The 26,349-nt window shown below is 42.3% G+C and overlaps 1 protein-coding gene across 2 annotated transcripts in view; it reads left to right on the forward strand.

Moving 5' to 3' along the window:
* The window catches only part of DPP6 (dipeptidyl-peptidase 6), a 1,353,880-nt gene that overhangs the window by 1,208,958 nt on the left and 118,573 nt on the right, over positions 1 to 26,349 (forward strand). For both annotated transcript variants that reach the window (XM_006887649.1, XM_006887650.1), the window contains 6 exons: positions 10,046 to 10,169; positions 12,817 to 12,855; positions 18,729 to 18,836; positions 20,629 to 20,720; positions 21,730 to 21,777; positions 25,323 to 25,441. In XM_006887649.1, the coding sequence (XP_006887711.1) occupies positions 10,046 to 10,169; positions 12,817 to 12,855; positions 18,729 to 18,836; positions 20,629 to 20,720; positions 21,730 to 21,777; positions 25,323 to 25,441 (530 nt within the window). The remainder of the gene's footprint in view (positions 1 to 10,045; positions 10,170 to 12,816; positions 12,856 to 18,728; positions 18,837 to 20,628; positions 20,721 to 21,729; positions 21,778 to 25,322; positions 25,442 to 26,349) is intronic.

Here is a 26,349-nt window from a genome sequence, read left to right on the forward strand (position 1 = left end):
ACTCTGGAAGGCAGTTTGACGCAGCCTCAAAAAGCTGAACATAGAAATTCCATATGATCCAGCTATTCCACTGCTTGGGATATATCCTGAGAAAATGAGAACTGAAGCTCAGAGACTTGTATACCAATGTTCATATAGTGATTCACCATCGCAAGAACATGGAAACAGCCCAGAAGTCCAACCACAATCAAATGGATTGGGAAATTATCGTACCTTCACACAAAGGAATGGAAGCAGCATGCAGGAGTAATGATTCTGTAAATTACAGCCTAACTTGGGAGGGACAGGAGAGCATTATGCTGAGTGAAATCACTCAGTTCCACAAGGAAAAGTATGGCATAAAATGATTACTGTAGCATCAGTTTAAGGATCCAAGAGAGCAGAGGGATAAGGATGTGCAGGGGGAGGGGGCATTAAAAATGAGGTTGCACAGTTTGATAAGCAGGGTGGTGAGGGAAATTGGAAGAATCTGTTCTGGAAAACAATGTATTCAAATTTTATAAATAAACTAGTATAATTTTAAAAAATAATCAATAACCAGTAAAAAAAAATACATGTTTGTAAACCAATATTCATGACAGTGTTATTCACCATCAAAAGAACGTGGAAACAACCCAGATGTCTAACCACAGTCGAATCGGTTGAGAAATGATGGTACAATCACACAATGGGATACTACACAGTACGCAGGAGCAGTGATTTTGTAATTTATTGCCTAGCTTGGGAGGTACTAGAGAGCATTATGCTGCATGAACTAACTCAGTCCCATAAAGACAAGTACTGTATAAGACAATTATTATAGAAATAGAGAAAGATAACTAGTAAAATGCAGATGAGGATCCAAAGGGGAGAGAGTAGGAACAGAGGAGTGAGTATAGGTAGGGGAGTAGTCATAGGGTCGCACAATTTCATAAGTAGAGGGAGGGGTGGATAAAGCAAATGAGAAAGACCCAGTGTAGAAAAAGAAAAGTATATGAATGTTGTAAGGAAACCAGCATAAAATAAATTTTTTTAAAAAAAAAAAGTATGAAAATTATTGTATGGAACACAATGTGAATGAAGGAAAGAGTGGAACTCAAATGTATATGAATTTTGTATGCAAATCCATATAAAATAAAAATTTTTTAAATTCCGTCAGGTTATTAAAAAGTAAAAATATTACCTTGATAACTAAGATGCTTTTGACCCAAGCCCTGGTATTTTTCAGTTGCATTACATATGCAAATATTGGTCAATGGGAACAGAAGACTGGAGAAGACGATATATTCAAATTATGGGACTGATGATGAATACTGAGTGTCTGTATTGCAAAGAGTACAGCTGAAACACTCGTTAGAAGCAAGGGCGGAGAGATTTTTACTTACTTGCTTTGGAGATAAAATAAAAAACAAAACAAACAAAAAAAAAAAAAAAAACCAAAACACCATACAAGTAGAAACCCTCATAGCGACCTCTATTGGATTTCTGAGGATGCACATCTTGGTGGGAGGAGACAGCCTATCTTTCAGACTACCAGAAATGTGCAGCCCCCATTGGAGGTGTCATTGTTGTTGTGTACTATCAAGTCAGATCCCACCCACAGCTGACCCTCTATTGGGTTTTCAGAAGCAGTAAATCCTGCAGGAGGCAAATGCCCATTCCCTTTCATGAAGCAATTGGTGGATTTGAACCATGTGCCTCTGGGATCGCAATAAAAAAAAAAACAGTTGCTGGAGAAAGACATCATGCTTGGTCAAGTAGGGAGATCAGTAACAAAGGAGGAAACTCTCTCCTAAAAGGATTGACATAATGGTACAACAATGAGTTAAAACGAGCAAATAAATGTGAGGATGCTGCAGGACTGGACCACAGTTCTTTCTCTTACAAATGCGTCAAAGCTAGTGGGACCTATAAATGATAACTACTTAACAACATCTATTTTAAATTTGTATCACTGAAATGGACAGCATTTATTTTGTGCCCTATAAATTATAACTCAGGTCCCATTACTTTCTATCAGTTTAATCTAGAATATTAAGATGAAATATTTCATTTATATCATCCTATTCTGGAAAGGGTCAAACCGGGCTGCTCCTTGGAGGCAAGGATTCTGAGGCTTTGTCTGACATACTTTGGACATGACCGGTCCTTGGAGAAGGACATCATGCTTGGTAGGGTGGACAGACAGCGCAGGAGGGGAAAGCCCTCTATGAGGTGGATTGATTCAGTGACTAGGGTAATTGGGATGGGTGTATCAGAGATGGTGTGATTAGCACAGGACAGAGCAGAGTTTAGGGCTGTTGTACATAGGGTTGCTGTTAGTCGCAAGTGACTCGACGGCACAAAACAACAACAATGTACGTGTATATTACAAAATCAAATACCCGTTAACATGGAGCAGAAAATAAATTTTACATCAGTCTAAATTTTTATCTTGTTAAAATACATGTTCCTCTTGCCAGACTGTTGTGCACTTTATTTTTTCCTCATAATTAAAAGATTTGATCAGCATGCATTTAGATGTTTGGAACCAATTAATAAATGATCATCTGTTGGGTGTCTGAGGCTATAAATCACATGGAAAAACTGGTAGATTGAAGCACCAGAGTGGGCCACCTTTGGATTAGCAGTAATCTGTAATCTGCACCTGTTAAAATCTGAATGAAATCTTCCTTCCTTTCCTTAGCCTTTACTTCTCTTTCCTTATGCCTTACACATAGTATATGCGACTCATAGCAACCCTATGTACAACAGCCCTAAACCCTGCTCTATCCTGTGCCAGTTGCACTGTCTCTGACACTCCCATCCCGATTATCCCAGTCACTGAATCAATCCACCTCATAGAGGGCCTTCCCCTTCTACGCTGTACTTCTACCCTACCAAGCATGATGTCCCTCTCCAAGGACCGGTCCCTCCTTACAACATGTCCAAAGTATGTCAGATGGAGCTTCAGAATCCTTACCTCCAAGGAGCTTCCTGGTTTAGCCCTTTCCAGGATGAAATCTGTTTGTTTTCCTAGCAGTCCATGATACCCTCAATACTCTTCTCCAGCACCAAAGCTCAAAGGCATCAATTCTCCTTCTATCCTCCTTAGTCATTGTCCAACTCTCTGATGCATAACAAGTGATTGCAAAGACCAGGGCCTGTATCAGACACACCTTAGTCTCCAGAGAGACACCATTGCTCCTCAGTACTTTGCAGAGGTCCCTAACAGCAGACTTTCCTATGGCAATACGTCTTTTACTTTCCTGGCTACTGGTGCCAAGAGTGTTGACTGTGGAGCCAAGCAAACTAAAGCTGTGAACAATCTCAATCTCTTCACCATCCATCCTGATGCTGTCAGTTGGCCCAGTGGTGAGAATCTTTGTCTTCTTGACATTGAGCCTCAATCAATAATAAAAAAAAGGGGGGGAGAGACATCAGTCCACACTGCATATTTTACAGCAGACATTAGACAAAGTTATTTTGGCCCTTTGCCCTGACCATTTGGGCAATAACAAGTTGAAACCTTTTTCAGATGAAATCTGGAATGCATAGATTGGCTAAGCCATATCTATCATGTGTAGCTCTATTGGCTCGAGTTGTCTTTCTTCTATTTTCCTTTGACTTTTTCTCTAATATTCTAGGTCAGTTGTTTATGTTGTTGTGTGGTATTGATTTGATTCCAACTCATACCAAGCCTATGAGATGGAGTAGAACCACCCCATAGAGTTTCCTAAGCTGTGATATTTACAAAAGTGGATTGCCAAGTCTTTTCTCTTGTGGAACAGCTGGTAAAATTGAATCACACAGGTTTCCATAGCAGCCAAGTGTACCAGCAGTGCACTTTATGTAAGATAAGATGTGGCTAAAAATTATAATCTGGTGTAACACTGTTGTAAAAATTGCCCTCCTCAAATTTCAGATCCAGTATTATGAGTGATAATACTACAATGGGAAGAGGGGGGGAAGGGATTTTTTCCCCCTGAAGTTAATTCTACCTTGTTTCATACAGTGAAGCAAATTTAGACTCATTGTGTAGTGTATTGAATGCAGCTCCGTCTGTGTTAGAGATTTTTGACATAACATGTTAGTAGCAATATTATTTATCACCATTTTTTGAGTGTCTATAGGTTTGTCACTATAAAAATTGTTGTGGCTTTTATAGGTATCACTGAGTTGACTAAGACTCATAGCAGCAATGTGAGCACCATCCTGCACCACCCTCACCATATCTGATATAATCTAACCCATTGTTCCAGTCATTGTGTCAGTGCATCTTGCTGGAGGACTTCCTCTCTTTCTGTGACCTTCCATCTTTCCAACCATATGTCATTTTCCAGTGAATGGCTCCTCCTCCTGCCAATATGCCCAAAGTATGTGAGACTTACAAAGTATGTAAGTTTCACCATCCTTACCTCTAAGGAGTACCCTACTTGTACTTCTTTCAAGATATATGTGCTCCTTCTTTCAGCGGTCCAGGAGTTATTCATTATTCTTCTCCAACAGCACAACTCAAAGTCATCAAATTTTCTGATTTCCTTCTTCATTGTTGACTTTCAGATGCACAGGAAGCAATTAATAAATGTCGTGGCTTCAATCAAGGCACCTTAGTCTTCAAACTGACGTTTTTGTTCCTTAGTACTTTGGAGATATCCTCAACAGCAGATATTCCCAATGCAACACATCCTTTGATTCCGTGAATGTGACTATGTGGGTATTGATTGTGGGTCCAAGTAAAATTAAATCACTGACAACTCCAGTCTCTTCTCCCTCAGTTGAGATGTTGCTCGTTGGTCCAGAGGTATGGATTTTTGTTTTCCTGATATTGAGATGTGGCCCAAATTGAAGACTGTAGTCTTTGATCTTTTGCAGCAAACTATTCAAGTCCTCTTTGCTTTCAGCAAGCAAGATTATATCCTCTGTAGCAAGCAAGATTATATCCTCTGTATGATGCAGGCTGTTAGTAAGTCTTCTTCCAATCCTGACATCACATTCTTCTTTATACAGTCCAGCTTCTTGAATGAGTTTCTCAGCATATATTATAATGAGGGAATAAGTTCAAGCTATCTATACTGAGTAACTTCAAGGCCCTGGCAAAAAATAAGACCCTAGTAATTGGATGAACTACTAATTACATGTATCAACAAATAGATGCAGCCCTGTATGTAGTAACTAGTCTGTATTAAGAAATTTGGAAGACAATTTGTGCTGTTAGATGCCTCGAGAAATTTGGAAGAATTTTAAAGTCTTCTGGCCAACTGATTGGAAGAGATCTGTATTTGCTCCCATTCAACAAAACATGATCCAAGAGAATATGTCGATTATAAAACAATATCATTAATATTATATGCAAGTAAAATCTTGCTGAAGATTATTCAAATACAGCTGGAGCACATGGCAGGGAACAAGAAATCCAAGCTGAATTAAAAAGAGGCAGTAGAATGAGGGATATCATTGCTGATTTAAGACGGGTCTTGGCTAAAAGCAGAGAGCACCAGAAAGATGTTTGCCTAAGTTTTGTTGGCTATGCAAAGGCTTGCCTGTGTGAATCATAACAGATTATGGATAATATTGAGAATAATGGAAACCCCAGACCACTTAATTGTGCCCATGTGAAACCTAGACCTAGACAAAAAAAAATGTTGTCCAAACAAAACAAGGCAACACTGCGTGGGGTTTGAAATCAGGAAAGATGTGCTTTAGGGATATAAAATCAGTAAAGATCATTTCAGATTTGTTAGCCAGACACCATTGTTGTCTGTGTGCTGAAAACACTGTGTCGATAGAGTCTACAATTGATGTGGACCTATGTTGGCACCCTATGTGACAGCCAGGCAGATACTTCTCCTAGACGGTCCATAGTAACTTGAGTGGGCAGAGGCTCTGTGCCTGATGCTAACCTTACATTTCTTCTATGTATGAGTAAAATAACAGCTATGGATTTAAGAGAAAGGAAAATGTTTTTAGGAGCCTTACTCTATTTAGGGATTTCTGCTCGGAAAACATATCTCTAACCTCATAATTATTTTAATTTTTATTTTTTAGCATATGTAGTGTCACTTCAAAATCTCACAAAGCAAAAGAATATAATACCACTCAAAGTAACCCTTTTTTCCTGACACTCTCTACATCAGCTCCAGAACACTATCCATATTCTTTTTTCAAATTGCTCAATGGTGGCAAAGTTTAGTCTTTGCAAGTTATTTTATTTAATAATCAAAAGTTCTTTATCACCAAGATTTTGATGCCATACATGAAGTTAAGGGACACTGAGTTGAGATGGGGTTTTGCCTTCAAGGCAGAGAGCCCAGTATAAAGTCTGGAAGTGATTTGGATAAAACGTCTAAAAATTGGCTGAAGGGCAACATGATTGGAGGAAACGTGTAGCTGCCTAGAATGTGAAGAATCAGCATATCCTTGATGAATAGGGAGAAGTGTATACGTGTATGTATTTGAAAAGCTGTCTTGGTGATGAATATCTTGGTAGATTCTGTGGGTTGTTGGGTGCCTTGAGTTGGTTCTCCTGGCGACCCTATGAAACCCTTCCCAGTCCTGCACCTCCTCAGTCTCCACTGTGATTAGATTCATTGTTAAAGCAGCTGTATCAGGCCATCTCATTGGGTGTCTTCACTGACCCTCAACTCTTCCAATAATTATGTCTTCGGAGAACTGGTCCTTGCTAGTAACAATGCCTCGGGTACTTGAGGGGGAATCTCAGCATCACTGCTCCTAAGGGGCACTTGGGCTGCACTTCTTCTACACCATATTTGAGACTTTAGTAATTTTTATTATCTCAGGAGTTTTCATTTCTATTCTTTCATAATGATAAACTCTCTAACATTGCCACCAGGTCTCTTTTATTTTAATATTTCATTCATATTACACAGATGGAAAGATTGAGGAGTCCAGTTACACATAAAACGAGTTGTAGAACCAAAATTTTGACAGAGACACATTCCATTCTATCTATGAGTCCTGTTCCATGCCATAGCCAAGGTTCCATAGTTGGATAGGAAAAGTGGGTCCAGACGTGTGTTCCAGATGCTTAGTTTAATTATTCTTTTCATCTGTGCAGTGTGTCTTATAATGCAAAAACCTGAAACCCACTGTCTTCACCTCAGTTCCAACTCATAGTGACTGCCCCTCCACCTCAAGTTTGCAAAGCTGTAAGGCTTTAAGGGAGGAGACTGTCTGTCTTGCTCCCAGGGAGCAGCTGGTGGATTTGAACTATTGACTTTTCAGGAAGTGCCACCATGACTCAAATGAACAAAAATGGTTGCAACACTCTTGTCACTCATGGAAATTTCACATGGTTCCAAGAGGAAATTTACTTGTCACTCATAGAAATTTGCTTGTCACTCATGGAAATTTCACATGGCTCCAAGAGGAAAGGAAAGTGTGACTCCTCACAGTTGCTTCCAGAACACACCTAGTCATTTCTTTGACTGCACTCCAGTGCCAGGAAGTAGGCTTGCTGCTGTACTTCCATATGGCCAAGGCCTTAAACATGAGCAATAAAATTGTTATGTTGGTCATAAAATCAGTGCTGATGCTGTATAGCTATTTCCTCCCAGCCCTTTCCCCAGGCTACAAAATAGTATATTGGTCTGTGATGTTTCTTATATAATGTGTTCCAAAGATATCACTAAGAAGGTCTATGAAGACCATTTGTGCCAAAGAACACCATAAAATTAGAAAGACGCACAGGCAGGGACAACACTGACACTAAAGTTAACTCCGCAATAAGGGATATACCTTTAACTTGCTGGTCTGTCTGATACTTCTCTAAATCTGAACATCATGCTTGGGAGGGTGGAGGGACGGCACAGGAGAGGAAGGCCCTCTATGAGGTGGATTGATTCAGTGACTGGGATAATTGGGATGGGAGTGTCGGAGACAGTGCGACTGGCACAGGACAGAGCGGAGTTTAGGGCTGTTGTACATAGGGTCGCTATGAGTCGCAGGCGACTCGATGGCACATAACAACAACAACAACAGGGTAAATGGACACAAGACTGGTGCTCTCCCCAGGTAGTGTGAGGTCACAGGGAAAATTTCAGGAGATTTTTCCCCCCCTTCTTTGATTTCATCCAGTTGGATTATGTATGCTAATGCAGGAAGTGCAGAGCTCTATGGTATTTCCACACACAGACAGTGGACCATGAAACTTACTTAGCCTTCAGACACATCCTGGTGGGTTATTCCAAGCCCATGTTTACCTGACGCCCTGAGCCTTGAACCAGTTCCCCTGTGACTCTTCCAGCAAACAGTCTCCTTCCAACACTATTAAGGACCCAAAGACAGGGTGTGATGAAAGCATTTTAATGTGAAGCAAAGACTGACCACAGATCTAGATCTTTTTAAAAAAGAACCAATGTTAAATAGGACACGCTTCCTACCCACTGACACTCATGGATATGAGCATACTCTGGTGGTTATGAAAACATCACTACAGGCACTCGGGCGAGGGGGCAGACCCAGACAGCCGGGCTCCAGAGTGAGTGAGTGGTTGTTAAGAGACATGTCAACTGTCAGAGGAGCAGCCACCATAGAGAAGAGAGTGAGAAAGCAACTCCTGTAAACACAGACACTGATCTCTTCGGGCGCACAGGCTGCGTGAGCAGATGGTGTGAACAGAAACTGCTGTCTTTCAAAATTCCCCAGGATAGAGGAGGTTGAAAATCATGGAAGTCTGACTCTGCCTGAGTGACCCTCCACTCTGCATATATGTTTTGTGTGCGTCTCACCATGTCTCAGCAATTCCTCAAGGCTGCTCACTCCCTCTGGCCAATTGTAGGAGTTGACCTGGAGTTTGTGGCCAGACTCCACTTTCCAGACCTGATGAGTTTGTCTGAGGCCAAGTTATGCAAACCTCTGATTAAGAGGCATTGGGGGGAGAAGCATTAATAGGATGGAAGATACTGAACAATGCAGCCCTTAATTAATTGCAGCTTAGGCTCAGGACTGTGGTCATTAGGCCTTTCTGTTAAAATCGATTATTAAGTGTAGCCAGGCCCTTCTCCAATTCCCTCCTACGAATTGTCTAGTGAATATGTCACTCTGTTTAGCGATAAAGGATCTTGTAAGATCACAGAGTAGTCTTTCTGAACAGTAGATCTCATTACAGATATAAGTGAGGTAGGAATTTGAAGGAGTGTCAGCTAGCTTCTAGAACATTCTTTGGAATTTTCCTGAACTTAATCATTTTTGCATTTATTTTTCTTGACATGAATTTCTTCCTCCTAAATTTAAAAAAAAACAAACACAAAAACCTAGTTTTTAGAGGTCTGTTGGCAGTTGATTTAATTACCAGAAGGACCAATGCCGTTGGGTTTCTTTTGTTGTATTTTTTTTTCTTTGCATATTTTCTTTTTTTCTAAAAAAATAATTTATTTTATATTGGTTAGCGTACAAAATTCATATGCATTTTATTTTCCGCTATCCTACATTCACATTGTGTTTCAGACAATCATTCCTATTCATTATGTTTTGTAGAATTAATCATCATTGAACTTCCGACTTGTGTCAAATCAGGAATACAGTAATTATGCTATCAGACTATTTTCCTATTAGGCTATAAGATGTCCCTGGGTACTTCCTCCTGGGGGGAGGAGAGAAAAGAAAAGTGGCTTTCTTCAGCTTAATTTTCATGGTGTTTTGCACCCACAAAGTGCCTTTCTCCAAGCCCCTCCCTGTTTCTTACCACTTCTCTGATCCCCTCACTGCTTCTCAGGAATAAACACGAAGTTGTTTGGCAAGCGAACCAAACTGGTGGAGTGCATGATCACACCTAAAGGGGCACCAGGTCCTGCAGGTGGGGAGCAAGCTAGCAGCCGGGCCGCGTGAACTTGAACGTGTAACATAATATCTAAGGAAAATATAAGATACCACCCCACTCCAGTGCTACTTATTTCAAACAGGTTAATAGCTCAGATTCAACCTTGCAAACTGCAAGAATTACCCACCAGCCTCCATCCCGTGCTCGGGGCTGCAGTGTCCAGGGCTGAGATGTGGCATCGCATTGTTTCCGTGTGCTCTTTGGGCTCCTGCACGACTACTAACTCGTGAATTTGTACACTTTCAGGGATTACTACATCACAATGGTGAAATGGGCCACGAGTACCAAAGTCGCAGTGAACTGGCTGAACCGGGCCCAGAACGTGTCTATCCTGACCCTTTGCGACGCCACCACAGGGGTCTGCACCAAGGTGGGTCAGGACTGGCGGTGGGGAGTTTCTTCACGCTTGCATTATCCGGTTTGGCGCCTTTAGACAAACTAACTGTACAGCAGCTTGCTGGTTAAAGGTGTTGTCCTGTGAGGTTTCTGTTTGGTGCCACCTGGTGGATAAAGTAGGAAATGCTAGGAAAACTCGACTTTTCACTCTGCTCTTGTCATAACTGACCCTCCAGGGGGTTGTCAGAAGCTGTAAATTGCATGAGAGGTGACTAACCATGGTTCTCCCACAGAGCCACTGGTGGATTCTAACTTCCAAAGAGGCACCACCTTTCGGCTAGCAGCACAACTCCCTACGGACTACTCCACCAGAGGAGCTCCCTGCTGTGAAAACACAACCCAAAATGAAACTTCTTTTCGCAGAGCCAACGCCAGCTCATGGCAGCTCTGAGCATGTCAGAGTAGATCTGCGCTACACAGAGCTTCCAGTGGCTAAAATGTCAGAAGCCAATCATCAGGCCCTTCTTCTAAGGCACCTGTGGGTGGCCTCTATACCCTCAAGCTTTCATTTAGGAGCTCAAAGCAACACAGAGCTGATCCTAACACACTGATTCTGAAACCTCATATATGCACACAGTCTGCCCTGTGTGGGTGTATCTTCTTTATACACTCTGACTGCTATTCTACCAGGGAACCTTCATCCTGTTTTACAGATGAAGCAGATGAAGTGATTGGTCTGGGGCGGCACAGCTAGTCACAGAGCCAGCACTCTGACCTGGTTTGGTTCCATTTCACCTGCTCTTTCATAGATCTGGAAGGTCCTGGTAATATAATCTGTAGAGAGTTACACTGCTAACCTAAAAATTAGCAATTAAAATCCACCAGTGTCTCTGTGAGAGAAAGATGGGAAACCTCCCCTGTGATTTATAGCCTTTAAAACTCCACTGGAGGGTCAGCTGTGAGTGGGTTACAACTAAACAGCTATAAATTAGTTAGCCAATTTCATGCACTTAACCATGAACCAGCCACCCTCACTGGGCATGCCAATATCCCTATCTCTGACCATCACCACTGAGATCATTGGGGTCACATGGTTTTTAGGTACCCCAAGTTACCTACATGTGTAGTCAGAAGAGGCAAAAGAAAGAGAAAACAAAATGCCTCCAGAAACAAATGTTTCCATCGACATTAGTCAAATGTCTCAGAGGCAAATCTCCTGTTCTTGGGAAAACTAATCAATGCATTGAGATAGGGCTTTCAGAAACTCAGATTTTGACTCAAATTGTTATTTCCCAACTGAGGAGGAAAAAACTTGCAAAAGCAGGTTTAGTGTTTTCCACACTGTGGTTCCATACATCAAACCTTCTGGCAGGAAACACTGCCTTCAGAGAGTGGCTCTCACCACGCTGCCCCATTGGGCTGTGGGGTGAATCACAGCAACTTGTTACTCAGATAAATGTCCTGAAGTTGGTCAGTAATGTTGTTGTTGTTGTTAGGTACCATTGAGTCAACCCTTCGCTGACATGTCAGTTATGACGCAAGTCCAGCTCTATAGTAATGAATGAGTGTGGGTGATATTTATATATAATTGAGAGCATGTCCTAGATTATTCTGATGGGATTTTTTGAGGGAAATGGAAGGAAAAGGGGACACATGGTTGAGAAGTAGAAAGTTGCTTCTAATCAACTCAGCTTGTGAGTCAGTGAGATAACTTCACTCAGCCTAGTATCTCAGTCACAAAAGGACAAATATTGCATGGTGCCACTGTTGTAAAACAGGACTGACCTTGGGGTTGGGGAGAGACTGAGAAACATGGGTTCAATAATGTATACTGAATTGAAACAGATGAGGGAGAAAACTGTTTAAACGGGATATGTGATTAGGTATTTTTGTGGTGATAGGAGTCCAGAATGAAGGCTGAATAGTGGAGTGGACCTGAGGGGAGGGTTTGTAAAACAATGGAAGAATTTTTCTTTTACTTTTCCAAGAGGGTAGTGTACTGGAGGGAGGGTTGGGAGGGGAGAAAAGTGTAACAATGAATGAATGAAAATCCAAAGTCTCTGTAAATTTTTACTGAAATTAATAATAAATTTTTAAAAAAAACACCTCCAGCTTCACTCAGCCTGTAGTCCACAAGTTCCAGGAGGACTGGATGTTAAATCAGAACCAGGGACAGCTCCCTGCTACTACTTTGTCTTGGCTGTGCTTTGCTTTGTCATTTGCTGGGCCTCTTTCCATGTGGTGCTGTGAACTCAGCTTCTTGAGTTCTAAATGCACATACACATATGTACATGCACAAACTTGCACACGTTTATATACATGCATGTGGATATACACACCTGGAGATCCCGGAAACAAAGGAGCTCCTGGGCAGTTGGCCTCCCAAGGAGGGAGGGATGTCAGCCAGTGGTGGGAGGCAGTGTCACTGACTTGTAGGGGATTCCCACCTGCTCTGGATCTGTCACCATTGTTAGGGAGAGTGACACTCCTTCTTGTTTGGCAATTGCCACACGCAGAAACCAAGCAGAGGAGAGCATGGGTCCCCTCCTAGACAGTATGCAGCAGTGAGTGTCCTTTGCTCGTGCAACACTCCTGGGGAGGTGAATGCCAATGAGATCCGGTCACAGACACAGTGCATGTAAGAAGCTCTCCTTCTAATTATCTTCTTTCTTTCATTTCAGAAACATGAAGATGAAAGTGAAGCATGGCTCCACAGACAGGTAACTAACTATTCTGGTATAATCGTTGCTGTGTTTGCATCCCATGTCAACCCCCTGGTCCTCCAGGACAATGATTTTCAAGTGTGTAGAGCAGCAGGTCCACTTCTCTGATTAAATCATGCAGGGGGTTCCCAAACAGAGACAGATAGAGGTGGGTTTAGCTCAGCCTTCACTTCACCCTATTTTCCCCAGTCACCCCTGGGCAACCCTACAGAACCCTGATAAAAGGGCATGGCATCTCTGCTGTTCAGAGCCTTGTGGGGCTGGTGAGAGCTCAGCTCTCAGAGAGATGCTGTGCTTTTTGTGACCTGAAATGGGTAGATCCATAAAGGTTTCTTAGATGTAATGTCTATAGTAAACATCATCTATTGCAGAAAAGAAACTGGAGATGTTCTTGTCTGCTCATGGAGGGGCTTCCTAGGTGTCTCTCCTGTGATGCAGGTGGCGTCACCTGTGAAAGCACACTGCTGTGCTTCTGCAGTGGCCTCCCTTGGGGACATGGCTTCAAACCATCCCCCTTCAGTTTCACCCCAACTGTGTATCTAAAAGCGTGTACTCAAACAGGTTCTGTAAACTTGAGAGCCAAAGAGAGCAGGAGAGGTCTAAAGTAAAGGCTCAGTGTGACATAGCTCTATATTTACATAGAATTAAACCTACATGAAAATAAAACCTCTGATGTGGCATTTTCTTTCCTCCTGCTTTTCATCTCATGTCTCACTCTGGTATTAGAAGGATCATGTGTGGAAGTTTGTGAGCTTACTTTCTTCTTATCCTATTCAGTGGTATAAAAATTGTCCTAAGATTCTGTGGGAAAAGTCAACCAACATTCTATTTTTTCAACAGAAGTCTTCCCCCCCCCCATTTTTTTGGTTTAGGGTAAAACAGTAAAGATGGATTTATTAGATAGTTACATCCCCAAAAGGGTGTATCTCCATCCTTGAAAAGAAATATAAAAGAGGTCTCCCTGAGACTCTTTTGATACACATAGTTTTAATTTTAGAAGTCCCAGTAATCTAGCTTATTATGCTCTTTTCATTGTAACTCAGTTATATATGCTAGCCTATTTATGCCATAACTTAAAGCTTCTAAGTTTGCCCCAAATGTTTCTTTGATGATCTTTAGGGTTTTAGATGTTATGCCAAAGTCATTGAAACATCTTAGAGTTATTTTTTAAGATAAAGTATGGATCTTATGTCAACTTTCTACAAATAAATATCCAGAATTTCCGGCACCATTTTTTGCAAGATTTCATCTCCTTGTCAAAGATAAATTGACCATAGAAAACTGTATTTATTTCTGGGTTCTGTGAGATTTTTGTATATTTCTTCTTGTGCATCTTACCACCCAAGTGAGAAGTTGACCAAGCCTGGTAAAGATGGATGGCCTTGATACTATTTGCAAAATCTGCCGGCACAAAATCAGTTCAGCACTTAAAAGTAGTTGTTGAAGAGAGAGAGGGAGAGAACAGTTTGAAAGCAATATATGATTGTGTATTATGGTTATTACAAGAGTCCAGAATGATGATTGCATAATGGAGTGTACCCGGAGGGGGGGGCATTGTATACCAGTGAAATAATTTTTCTTTTACTTTTCAAAGAGAGGAATGAACTGGAGTGGGAGGGGTGGACAGGGAGAAAAGTGCAACAATGAATGAATAGAAATCCAAAATCTCCGTAAACATTCATTAAAATTATTTTTTTTTAAAAAAAAGCACTTGTTGCTGTTGGGTACCACCGAGTCAACCACAACTCACAACAAGCCTATTCAATTAATAACAGACCCGAACCTCGCCCTATCTTGCACCACCCTCACTATCTCTGATATGATCCAGCCCTTTGTTATTGTCACTGCGTCAATCCATCTTATGTTTTTCCCCACCATGATGCCTATTACCAAGGACTGACCCTTCCTCACATGTCCAAAGTCTATAAGATGGAGTTTCTCCATCCTTGGCCCTTAGAGTATACTGGTTGCATTTAGAATATGTGAAAATAATAATTTACATTTTAAAAGTAGCTTTCTTACTAAGCAAATAGCTAGCATTTGGAAAACATAGCTATTTAAAACCGTGACATTTTCACTCCAAACACAATACTCCATGAAATAGACTTTTGCCTTGAAGTGGTCCTTTCTGTGCTGGTGAGGAATGGCCGGGAGGACCACTGTCTGAGCCTTGGCCGCTCTGTGAGCTGTGCTCAGCCTCCCTCAGAACACCGTGGTTAGTAGGGATTTCTGGTTCCAAACAATGTCTCTTTAAGCTCCATTTGAAGAGATTTTAATAAAGGGCTCTATTTCCCCCAAAAGAATATGTGGTATTTCTGCATCTTTCAAGATTCTAGGAAGTCATGGAAGGCATTCTGGGAACTTGTTTGGGTGGGATCTGCCATCTGCTGCTTGCAAAATACCTCATCAGCAGTGAGAGGTGAGCTCAGACTGCACTTGTTCCATGTCTACTTAAAATGGGCCACAAGTGTCCACACAGGAAGCCCAGGATAGATAATATTTGAGAGCAGCATGAGTCTGTACAGCCCTTACCACCTAGGGAAGACCTGTCCACAGTCTGTCTACACAGACAGGTCTTCCAGTGTACCCACTCCCAGGACAGTCAAGATGAGCTGTAACAATCCTCCTAAGATCAGCCTTGGACAGGACTGTCACGTGAGTTCCCTCTCAGCCTTCCAGTTCCTTCTTTCCTTTATGTCTCTGTCTCAGTCCTCCGCAATGAGACCTCACAGACAGAACCCAAGAGCAAAACAGGAAATGAATGTATATGTGTGTCACAGGGTCCAGAGAGAGCAGTGAGCAGTTCCTGGGTACATCCTAGCCCATAGTCACTGGTGGTGATCATGCAGCTGTCCTGATGCACTTGGGGGCCCTGCCCCATTTCCACTTGCCATGTGTGCAAAGCCTGTATTTGTGATTGGTTCTTCCTCTGTGTCAATTCATAACTTTCTCTATGAACTAGAATTTGGGGTTTGTGATTTCAAAATTTTAGATGGGAGAATGAATAAGTATATCTGACCCATGGGAAGACTTGGCAGAAATGCTACGATAGTTCACCAAGAGGATTTCACAGGCAAAAGAAAAAATACTGGTGCCGCCCAGTCTATCAACCAAAGTTCTATAAACCAAGGAGCACGGATCATAAATTCAGTGGGATCCAGAGAGCTATTTATCCCCAGATCAAATGAGAGACAGTAACAAGATTAAAATCTGTGTTTTCTCGTTTTTAAAAACTCCCTGTATCTTCTCACTAGCACTATTTTAAATGGAGAGATTTCACTCACTGCTAGAGAACGGAGGTGTGTAAGAGGCTTAGGGCCTTGACCTCTGCCCCGTGGGGCACTGCCAGAGAACAATTATGCTCTAGTGTAGTCCAGACAGTTATGAACAAAGCTTCTGACTAGAATTAACTATCTATTATATTTACTGAAAGTCTTTTTCCCTGCCAAAAGTGCAGACATTTCCCCCAGAAAACCGAGTGAATATTGCTTTATCTAACATAACAGAAGTCCATCTAAATAAAAAAAAGCCAAATGTATGACCAATTGAAACTTTCCTTCAATCTTTAAACACCATGCTTCCAACTCTAGATAGAAAAACAAATATTTTCAGATTAAAGGTTTCATGTTATTCAAACACTCGTGAAGATTAAATGTCATCGTAATGGCACATTCATTTCTTTCTTTGGGCACATCACATTTGCATTTGCTCTCTTGCTGTAGGGAAATGAGTTCGCCCCATGCCAGCTGGGGTTTGTTTACCATTTGTTCCCTGTGCACAGTGGCATGGCACTCCTTGAATCAGAAAATGTATATGGGAACCAACTAATTGGTGTTCACAGGTGCCAACTCTGAAAGTTGAGCTCTGGGAAAGTTATGACGCTAGGAAACAAATTCCCTTTTGACCCATCCAGAGCTGCAGCTAATGGACAGGTGCTGACTTGCAATGTTGGGGGACCCTGTGGAGACAGGGCACACTCTTCAGTGGAGCTTCTTCCCCAAGCAAGCTGGGAATTCTGACTTGGTTCTCAGGGAAACGTACTAGTCCATCAATTGTGTATAGTACACATCTCGTGTTAGCAGCCAAAATGTGTCATCCAAGTTGTGAACTGCTACTGGGTATTTATTATAGTCCAACTGTAATCACCCCATGTCAGAGATAAACTCTAGAGCAGTGCCATCTAGTAGATTCTGACTTAACTCTACAGGACAGAGCCAAATTGCCCATAAGGTATCATAGGCTGTAACCTTTGCTAAACCAACCACCACATGTGTCTTCCATGGAGAAGCTAGTGGGTTCAAACCATTGGTTTATTGGTTAATAGCCAAGTGCTTTTATCACTGTGTCACCAGAGTTCTTTTGGCCCCAGGAACAGCAGATATAAGACACATCTCCCAGTCCTGCAGCACCTTCACAATGGGCACGCTTTCGTCCATTGCTGCAGCCGCTGTGTGGTTTTGAGAGCCTTCCATACTGGGGGACCTATCTTTTAACACCATAACATATAATAGAGAGTGCTGGCAGTGTGGTCTGTAGGGAGCTATGCTACTAACCACTGATAGTGCCTCGCTGAGGTTTCACATCTCCACCAATGGCCCCACAGGAGAAAGATGGGCAGCCTAGGGTGTGAATTACAGTCACTAAAACCCAGTGGAGGGCCAGCTGTGAGTCAGTACCAACTTAGCGCAATGACATAACATACAACGCTCTATTGCTCTCTGTAGGTTTTGTCATTGGCTAATTTTTGGAAGTAGATCACCAGCCTTTTCTCCCCGATGGTCTTAGTCTGGAAGCTCCTTTGAATCTGTCCACTCTGTGGGTATTTGACATTCTGGTGACAGCTTCCAGCAACACACAAGCTCACACAGGACAAGCTGGCAGATGGGTGCTGGTTTCTCCAGTTGTTAGGAGCCGCAGAATCAGCTGCACTTGGTATTGACGCAGTGAGCAACAGCTGAGTGTCCTGACCTCTCCTGTGCCATAGTCATGACCTGCATCCTGCCCAACGCTATTGTTGCAGTCACAGGCACTGCCAAGCTATCGCACTGAGGTCTTTCTCTCGTTAACTGACTCTCTACTTTTCTCAGCATAAAAATAGAGCCCCTGAAGATCCTGTTCTTGTTCATTCACATTTTAAAGCTCCTTGTGGTTGGTTGGTTTATTTATTACGTGTGTATGTGTGTCTTCTTGATGAGCTATCCATCTGCCAATGTTGTTGCTGTTGAGTTGGAACTAACTCATAGCTGACTCTCTAGCGGGTTTTCAGAAGCAGTACATCTCAAGGAGCACATTGCCCATCCTTCTCCCATGGAACGCTGATGGATTTGAATCACTTACCTTTGGGTTGGAAGTACAACTCCTGAACACTAACAAAAACTCCCCTACCCACCAATATACATTTTATTGAACAAAAGAACAAGTTGGAAAAGAAGTATTTATTTTTAGGGAAAATCAGATATGTTTGGAGTTATATCCTTTATGACATTCAACAAACAGGCCTGGAAAGATCAGGCTATGCCTGGGTGTGTGTGTGGAGCTTCTGCACTGTGTTCCCAGGAGAGCTGCTGGCCCTGGCTGGAGTGTCACAGACCCAGAGTCACTCTTTGTGTTTGTGCTTTAGAAGCTGACAGCGTACCTGCCAGCCATTAGGAGGTAGCCTCTTTATTACCCACGTTCCTCCTCTCTTAGAAAAGGAAGTCTGACTCTGATCACCAAAGCAAGAAAAGACCCTTTACAATTGTATCTCATTAGAAATGTCATGCAAGGTGGATGCTTTTTGGGTTCTCAAAATATGTTTTTACTGTAGTTCACCTTCTGCAAAGTAAAATGGAACGTCTTTGTTTCATTAATCAATTGCTTTTTGTGCACAGAATGAAGAGCCCATCTTCTCCAAGGACGGCCGGAAGTTTTTCTTTGTCAGGGCCATCCCCCAGGGAGGACGGGGCAAGTTCTACCACATCACTGTGTCCTCGTCCCAGGTAAATAGGCTGCTTAATCAGCAGCTTGTGGTGACGGTCACACTTGGTAAAAGTTGCGAGTGTCTGATATGAGCAGTTGGGTTACATTTTGCCCTTGTTACTGATTAAGACGCTGCATCTCAGAGAAGACGCTGGGATTCCTTATTTGGGATAAACCTGATGACGTGCATCAGCTCATTTTGTGTGACTACCCTGTGTCCTCTTGGCCTTCTCTTCTTTTTCTGCTGGAGACACCTCCTTTGCATGCCTTCTTTGCAAACCACCCAGCTTCAAGTGATGCTAACATTGGCTGAACATTTGGGAACTTCTGCTTTAACAGGAGAGAGAGGCTGGGACCTTTCTGGGGAAAATCCTTGGAGATGGCCAGTCCTCACTTGCTGTGTGAAGCAGCCCAAAATTAACTGTGACCAGAGTTGTATTTGTTGTTGTTATTAATAGGTAATATCAAGTAAAACACAACTCATAGTGGCCCTCTGAACAACAGGGTGGATAAAATGTGGGAGGTGAAGAGTTAAAAATATTCTGTGACGTAATGTGAAAAACTCAGACTTAGTGCGAAAAGACACTTCAAAGGAGAAGTTAAGTGTAGAGCCTCCTCAGAAACGTCTGAGCCCGTGCCACTTAACTGCCTGCTCAAAGAACAGCTGCAAACTGACTCATTTGTTCATTCTTCTGGCTTCATGCTCCTATGTTTTCTCACTTTGAGCAATTTACATTAAGATTAAAATGGTTTAGGTGTTCTCATCCAACCTCCAGTCTGTAAGTTCAGCCAGGAAACCCACATTCATATTTGCTGAGCCCCAAAACGTCCCTCATAAAGCAGCCCGGTCGCCACCCTGAGGAGCACCCCCCTCCTTCTGCAATGCCCTTTTGTTCCCATCCCACGCAGTCTGCTCACACCTCACTGCCTTTAGCATCCCTCCATGCACCTCAGCTCCTGGGTGGATTCCCTACTCCCTGCTTCCCCTGTGATGACTCCATCCTCCATCTGCAGCCCTGGAGTGTTGGGGGTCAGGGAGGGGAGAGCCTTCACCTGTTTAAGTCCCTTCAGCACCTCCTGCCTCCAAACCAACACCTGAATCTGAACAGCTGGTCTGTGACTCCACACCTCATTGCCCCGCATCCCATTCCAAATCACGCCTCAAGCAGACTTCCTGTTGAGATTGTCTTGTCTCTCTCCTTCTGCCATGATTTATTGTTCTCATTATACCACTTGACTCTGTGAGAGACAGTCTGTATGAACCGTGTGGTACTCAATAATGTTGTTTCAACAGGCCTCGCCACCAAGGGCAGAAAATCTCAAAGGGGCCAGGGCTAACCTTCCTTATTCTCTCTCTGTTTTCTTTCTTACTATTTTCACCCATTTCTCCATATTTCTATCTTCATGCTCCATCTCCTTATGATAGAGCTCCATAAGTTACACTTACAAACTGATGAAGTAACATGTGTGGCAGCTTGCTGCTTCTGCAACATCGTAGTCAACAGATGGGCACCCAAAATATCATTTGACAAGTACCAAAGTGGAGGAGGACCTTAGTATTGTGTGTTGCTGAGAGTCAAGGACGGGGAGGTGGGTGTGGGACTGGGGATAGTCAGAAAGGTGTCCTACTATGAATGGGGTTCAAGCGTGGCCCTAAGGGAGAGGCGCTGGCAGAGAGGAGAGCAGGATGGCCCACCCACCTGAGAGAGCCACTGTCTCCTCTCCTTGCTGTCTAAAGTGACCTCAGAATTAAGAATCAAGCTTCTCGGTCCACAGTCTTTCACTCCTGATGGTCTGGTCTGTGTGTTACAGCCCAACAGCAGCAATGATAATATTCAGTCCATCACCTCTGGGGACTGGGATGTGACCAAGATCCTGGCCTATGACGAGAAGCGGAATAAAATGTAAGTAAGGGGTCCAAGCCCTGTCACTCTAGACCAGCCGGCAGCTGTTACTGCTTCTACTCACTGGTGCATTGGGCCACATGCACCAATTTAATCTAATCCGATTCAGAATTAGAGCAAGGAACTCTCACCATTCCTCTTAGATAAAATCACTGGCTCCCAGGGACTTCATGAAAATATGCTGCAGGTTCCTTCCCATCTCAACAGCCCAATTTCCAAAGTTTTAAGATAACTAATGATAAAGTTAAACTGGCAACCAGCTCCGAGATGAAATGCATTGTTATTATCATCATTGTTATTTGTTGATGTTGTACCAATTATTGTTGCTGCTACTTCTTGAGTTCCAGGCACTAGGTTAAATGCTCTACTGAATATAACTTTTTTAACATCACTGTTCCATGAGGCAGGTTGGTTGCTTTTTCTCTTTTAAAGACAAAGAGTAAAACAAGCTCAGTCAGTGACTCTAGGTTGGACAGTAGATAGAAGATGGAGGTAACAGTTCACTCAGGCCACGTGAGGTCACGCCTGATGCCTTTGACCTCTGTGCTGTCCATCTCCCCTGCTCGTGTGAAAGCTGAGATGTCTATATCCAGGATCTTAGATGGAAATCGGTCTCCAAATATCTATAATGCTGAACTTTTCATCTAGACATGGATTATATATTTTGTGTCCTCCAGAAAGTTAATTATCTCATAAAGAAATTTCAAAATCCAGATGCATGACACCCTCATCCCTAACTGCCCCCACCAGTGGCTCTAAATTGGAGGTCAGTGTAAGGGCAAGCAGCTGAGGGTCTGTCTGGACCATGTTCTGGATCCTGGGTAGATGTCTGTCTACTTCTACTCTTTCCACAAATACAGCGAGTTTTGAATGGGAGAAATCACTAGATTTAGTTCACTCTGAAACTATGAGGGTCCCTAAAAAGATCTATAAAGGTAACAAATGATACTTGAAAGTCAAATGTGCCTTGAAGCCAAACTAATTATTGTGCCCTTAATGGTCTTTACAGTTACTTCCTGAGCACGGAAGACCTGCCAAGACGAAGACAGCTGTACAGGTACCAGTTCCCCTCTTCCCACACCCACCAGAACTTACACCTGAGTATTAGCAGAGGCAGTGAAGAAAAATATTCTTTATAGATAAATAGCTATACAGGCTGAAAAAGTAATAATGAAAACTGCTGAGCGTATAAAATTTGAAACTTGAATTTGCTTTTCTACTTTTGTCCAATTGGGTTAGTTCCAACTTGTCATTTCTCCCCTTGGTAACAGACAGACTCTAGCTGTCCTTTCTTTCTCAGTCACCTTGACTCTTAAGTGCTGTCTTAGAAGAACTATGGTCAGCTAGGTCTTTCTAGTAAAGAAAATCTGGTTTGAGAAATGCACAGATGCTAAAACTTGATTTAGGGAACTGTAGTGGCTTAGTGGTAAGGAATTGTTCTGCCAAAGCAAAGGTACATGGTTCAAATCCACCAGTTACTCCATGGTTGAAAGATGGGCAACCAACTCCCTGCAATTTACTGCCTCTGAAAAACCCACTGGAGGGTCAGCTGGGTGTCAGTCCAGCTCTATGCTACACAACAACTACATTTCTGATTTTGGGAGTTCTGTTGGCCTCGTGGTAAGGAGTTGCACAGCTCAAATCCACTAGCTGCACTGAGGGAGAAAAGTGAGCAATCTTCTGTGCAGTTTGCAGCCTCTGAAAACCTGCTGGAATGCATCACCCCAGTCCCCAGAGGAATGCATGTTGCTATGAGTTGGTTCTGACTCAATGACAATGAGAAAGAGAAAGAGTATCTGATTTAAGGAATGCTGGTGGGATAGTCTGCAGGGCATTGTGCCACTAACCTCCAGGCCACTCTTCTCTACCCCTTTGAATCCACCAATGGATCCTTGAGAGAAAGATGGGAAACCTCCTTCCATCCTATTCACAGCTTTAGAATCCTAGTAGAGGGTTAATTATGAGTTGGTTCTGACTCGATGACAATGAATTGAGTTGAAAACTTTATTCAGGAGATCCTGGGTAGCATAAGATGAAGCTCTAGTGATACAGTTGTTAAAGCACTCCAATGCTATCCAGAAGGTCTAACCCAGCAGCCAATCTGCAGGAGAAAGATAATAGCAGCCTGCTTCCATTAAAATTACAATGTGAGAAAAATAAAGTAGTTCTCTGTTTTGTAGAATTGCAGTCAACTCTTTGGCAATGGGTTTGGGTGCCACAAATGGTTAAATATTCAACTACTTAAATGCAATATTTGTGGTTATAGTCCACTCAGAGGCACCTTGAAAGAAGAACCCAGTGACCTACTTCCTGAAGATTACAACCACTGAAAATCCCACTTCAATGTTAGTGTACAAGTTGGCTTTTCTAGCCATCATATTAGCCCCCTCTGGTCTCCAGCTACCTTAACTTCAGACACCTGGTCTTGCAAATCATCAACAGCCATGGACTAGGATAAGTGAGAGAGAGTGCTTTCATACTGAGCAGCAAGACCCCAGTGAGAATGAACCCTGTTAAGACCCTAGTAATGGTGGTGGAAATACTGGGCACTGCTCTGGAGGACCTGGCAAAGTGTGACCTGAGGCTTCTTGCATTTGTGCTGGCCACAGTTAAAGGTTTTGCTGTTCTTGCCAGATGTTTGAAAGAGAAGCTAACTTATAACTACTTTGAGGTAAACCTTGCTTATTGAGAAAACCAGAAGCTTTTTGAATTTGTGTTGCTGAACTGAGGACTTTTATTAACTATGGAATCGCATTTTGCTTTTTTTCTGGCTTGGGACTGCTAGACTAAACCTAGACTTGTCTTGTGAGATATTCTTTGCCTCTCCGACATCCCAACCTATTTCCCTAATAAGCCCCATTCTTGGTACCACAACTGTGAGTAAAGTCTGTGAGTCAACAATGAACAATGGACCCAGATGGTTGAAAGCTATCTGTTAGCTGCGATGGATATTATTGATGGATACAAATCCCCTTTATGAAGCAGGTAGAAGTCAGAATCAGCCATCCCCATGTTGCTTCTGCTCCTTTTACACCCGTGAAACACAGTTCTATCTGAGACAGAGTTCTACTCTGAGACATTTGCCAGAAGTTGGAATCAGCTTGACAGCAACTACTAATGGATGATGACCTATTACTTAGTTTCACTTTTTTTCCTTACTTGCTGTGTGACCATGGATCTATTACTTAATCACAAAGAAAAGAGAAGTAGAATGACCCCTGAAGCCTAGGAGATGACCAGGGTTTTTTGGTTTATTTTGTTCTAAGATCCCTTCCTTTTTTAACTTTTAACCTATAGCCTTGTCCATGTTGCTGTTTCCATTAGAGAAAGCTCTGTTGTTGAAATGGCTTAGCCCTGGAAACTTTTTCTTGGGACAGCAGAATTTATAGATTGAAAAATCATCTGCTGCCTTTGTTTTCTGGATTTGAAGAAGGTGTTCATCTCATTCCTGTCGCAACTGACACAATTCCTTGAAGAGGACCATTCCATATAGATCTGAGCATTTGAGTTCAGTCTTTGTAACCATTTGCACCAAATGTTTGGAATAAAAGAAAAAACTCCTTAGTAAATCATATGGTTTCAAACTTGTTTCTCTCTGTAGATTTTTCCAATAGTCTATCAAGATAACTTAAATCACTCATACCACAAAATTAATAACATGGTTAATGTAACTGTCTCTGTGAAGAATGTTCAAATTCAATAGTTTTATTACATTTATACTTACCGGAATAAAAAAAAAGATCAGTTAAGGAAAATAGAGATCACATGTCTATCCTTTCTATAAACTTATGCTATTATGAATTATCATCTATCTTCGGTGTTTTTAAGATATATTTCACAATGGAACTTGTCCCATGTAAAATGTTCAGATGTTTCTTCCAGATATCTTGGATACCTATATATATTTTAATGTTTGGAATAATTAGGCTCATGTTTGATCAGAGTGGTCCTGCATACATAATGTATTCAAATGTATTCCAACTCTTGAAGCTCCGTTGAGTAAGAAGCAAAGTCTCAGTCATCTCATACTTTCAAGAGAAACTGCTTTTGGAAACATTTTTTTAAAGTTTAATTCAGTTAGTATTTGTGGAGCTCCTGCCTCTGATGACATACAAAGATAAATAAACATGTCTGCTGTTCTGAAAGGCAGTCCAGGGCAAGGGATCAGACACACAGGTTTAAAATATTAGCTAATCATGCCAGATACCTCAAATACCAAATTAAGGCCTTGGCTTCATCATCTGCACATCTCCAGTTCCCTGCTTATGGCTGAATGTAACAGTGTAACACCTAGGACACCACAGTCCATAAGACAGAAAAAAGGGCTGAGAACTTTTTCACTTGTGCAGGCACCACTGGCCTGGGAAGTCTTTGTGGAAAAGGTGACATGAAGCTGGGAATTAGTTGATAGTCTGGGAAAGAAACTGATGGAGAAAGAGAAACAGAGGTGCATCACCACGTAGGAGATGCAGAGATGCACAGAGCACTTTGGCAGAACAGCATCCCCCAACTTGAAATGCCGACCTAAACTGGAGTATTATGAATTTCCCCTCAGTCTGAGAACTCTGCCTCAGCCACACCCCACTTCCTGTTCTCTTGCAGTGCCAACACTGTGGAAAACTTCAATCGGCAGTGCCTCTCCTGCGACCTGATTGAGAACTGTACCTATTTCAGTGCCTCCTTCAGCCACAACATGGACTACTTCCTCCTCAAGTGTGAAGGTGAGTGGCCAGCACCATTTCAGATGGATTTTTTAGATTGACAATGAAATCCATGACCGCATTTGCAGCAAAGTCAGAACTGTAAAGAGTAAGGTATGATAGGAGCACAGCTGGCTCCATTACAGGTAAGGGCTGCTGTCCAACTAGTAATACTTGGAATGGGGATCCTGGGTCACTTCTCAATCTGATGCAGTAATAATAGCTTACGTCTGATACAGGCCATGGTCTTTGCAATCAATTGTTATGCATCAGAGAGTTGGACAATGACTAGGGAGGATAGATGGAGAATTTATGCCTTTGAACTGTGGTGCTGGAGAAGAGTATTGAATGTACCCTGGACTGTCAAGAAAACAAACAGATTCATCCTGGAGAGGGCTAAACCAGGCTACTCCTTGGAGGCAAGGATTCTGGGGCTTCGTCTGACATACTTTGGAAATGTTGTAAGGAGAGACAGGTCCTTGGAGAGGGACATCATGCTTGGGAGGGTGGAGGGATGGCGCAGAGGGGAAGACCCTCTATGAGATGGATTGATTCAGTGACTGGAGTAATCAGGATGGGTGTGTCAGAGGCAATGCGATTGGCACAGGATAGAGCAGGGTTTAGGGCTGTTGTACATAGGGTCGCTATGAGTCACAAACGACTCGACGGCACATAACAACAACAACTATCAAGTGTTATAGCTTATCAGTGCTTTTAAGCATTCTGTTCTAGTTAACCCATTAGATTTTCTACCATTTTCTATAAAATCACAATAGTGATTTTTGTGAGCCTCAAGGGGTAAGTATTTTACTGAGTGATGGACTAGAATGTCTATAAAATGAGCTAAATAGACAATTTCAAGAAAAATATATGTATTCATGATATTTAAGGATCCTAATTATGAAAAGAAGCCTCAAAAAGAAAAAAGA

This window comes from Elephantulus edwardii, unplaced genomic scaffold (genome assembly GCF_000299155.1).
Source record: "Elephantulus edwardii isolate Elephantulus edwardi_28Jun2011 unplaced genomic scaffold, EleEdw1.0 scaffold00060, whole genome shotgun sequence".
Taxonomy (NCBI): domain Eukaryota; kingdom Metazoa; phylum Chordata; class Mammalia; order Macroscelidea; family Macroscelididae; genus Elephantulus; species Elephantulus edwardii.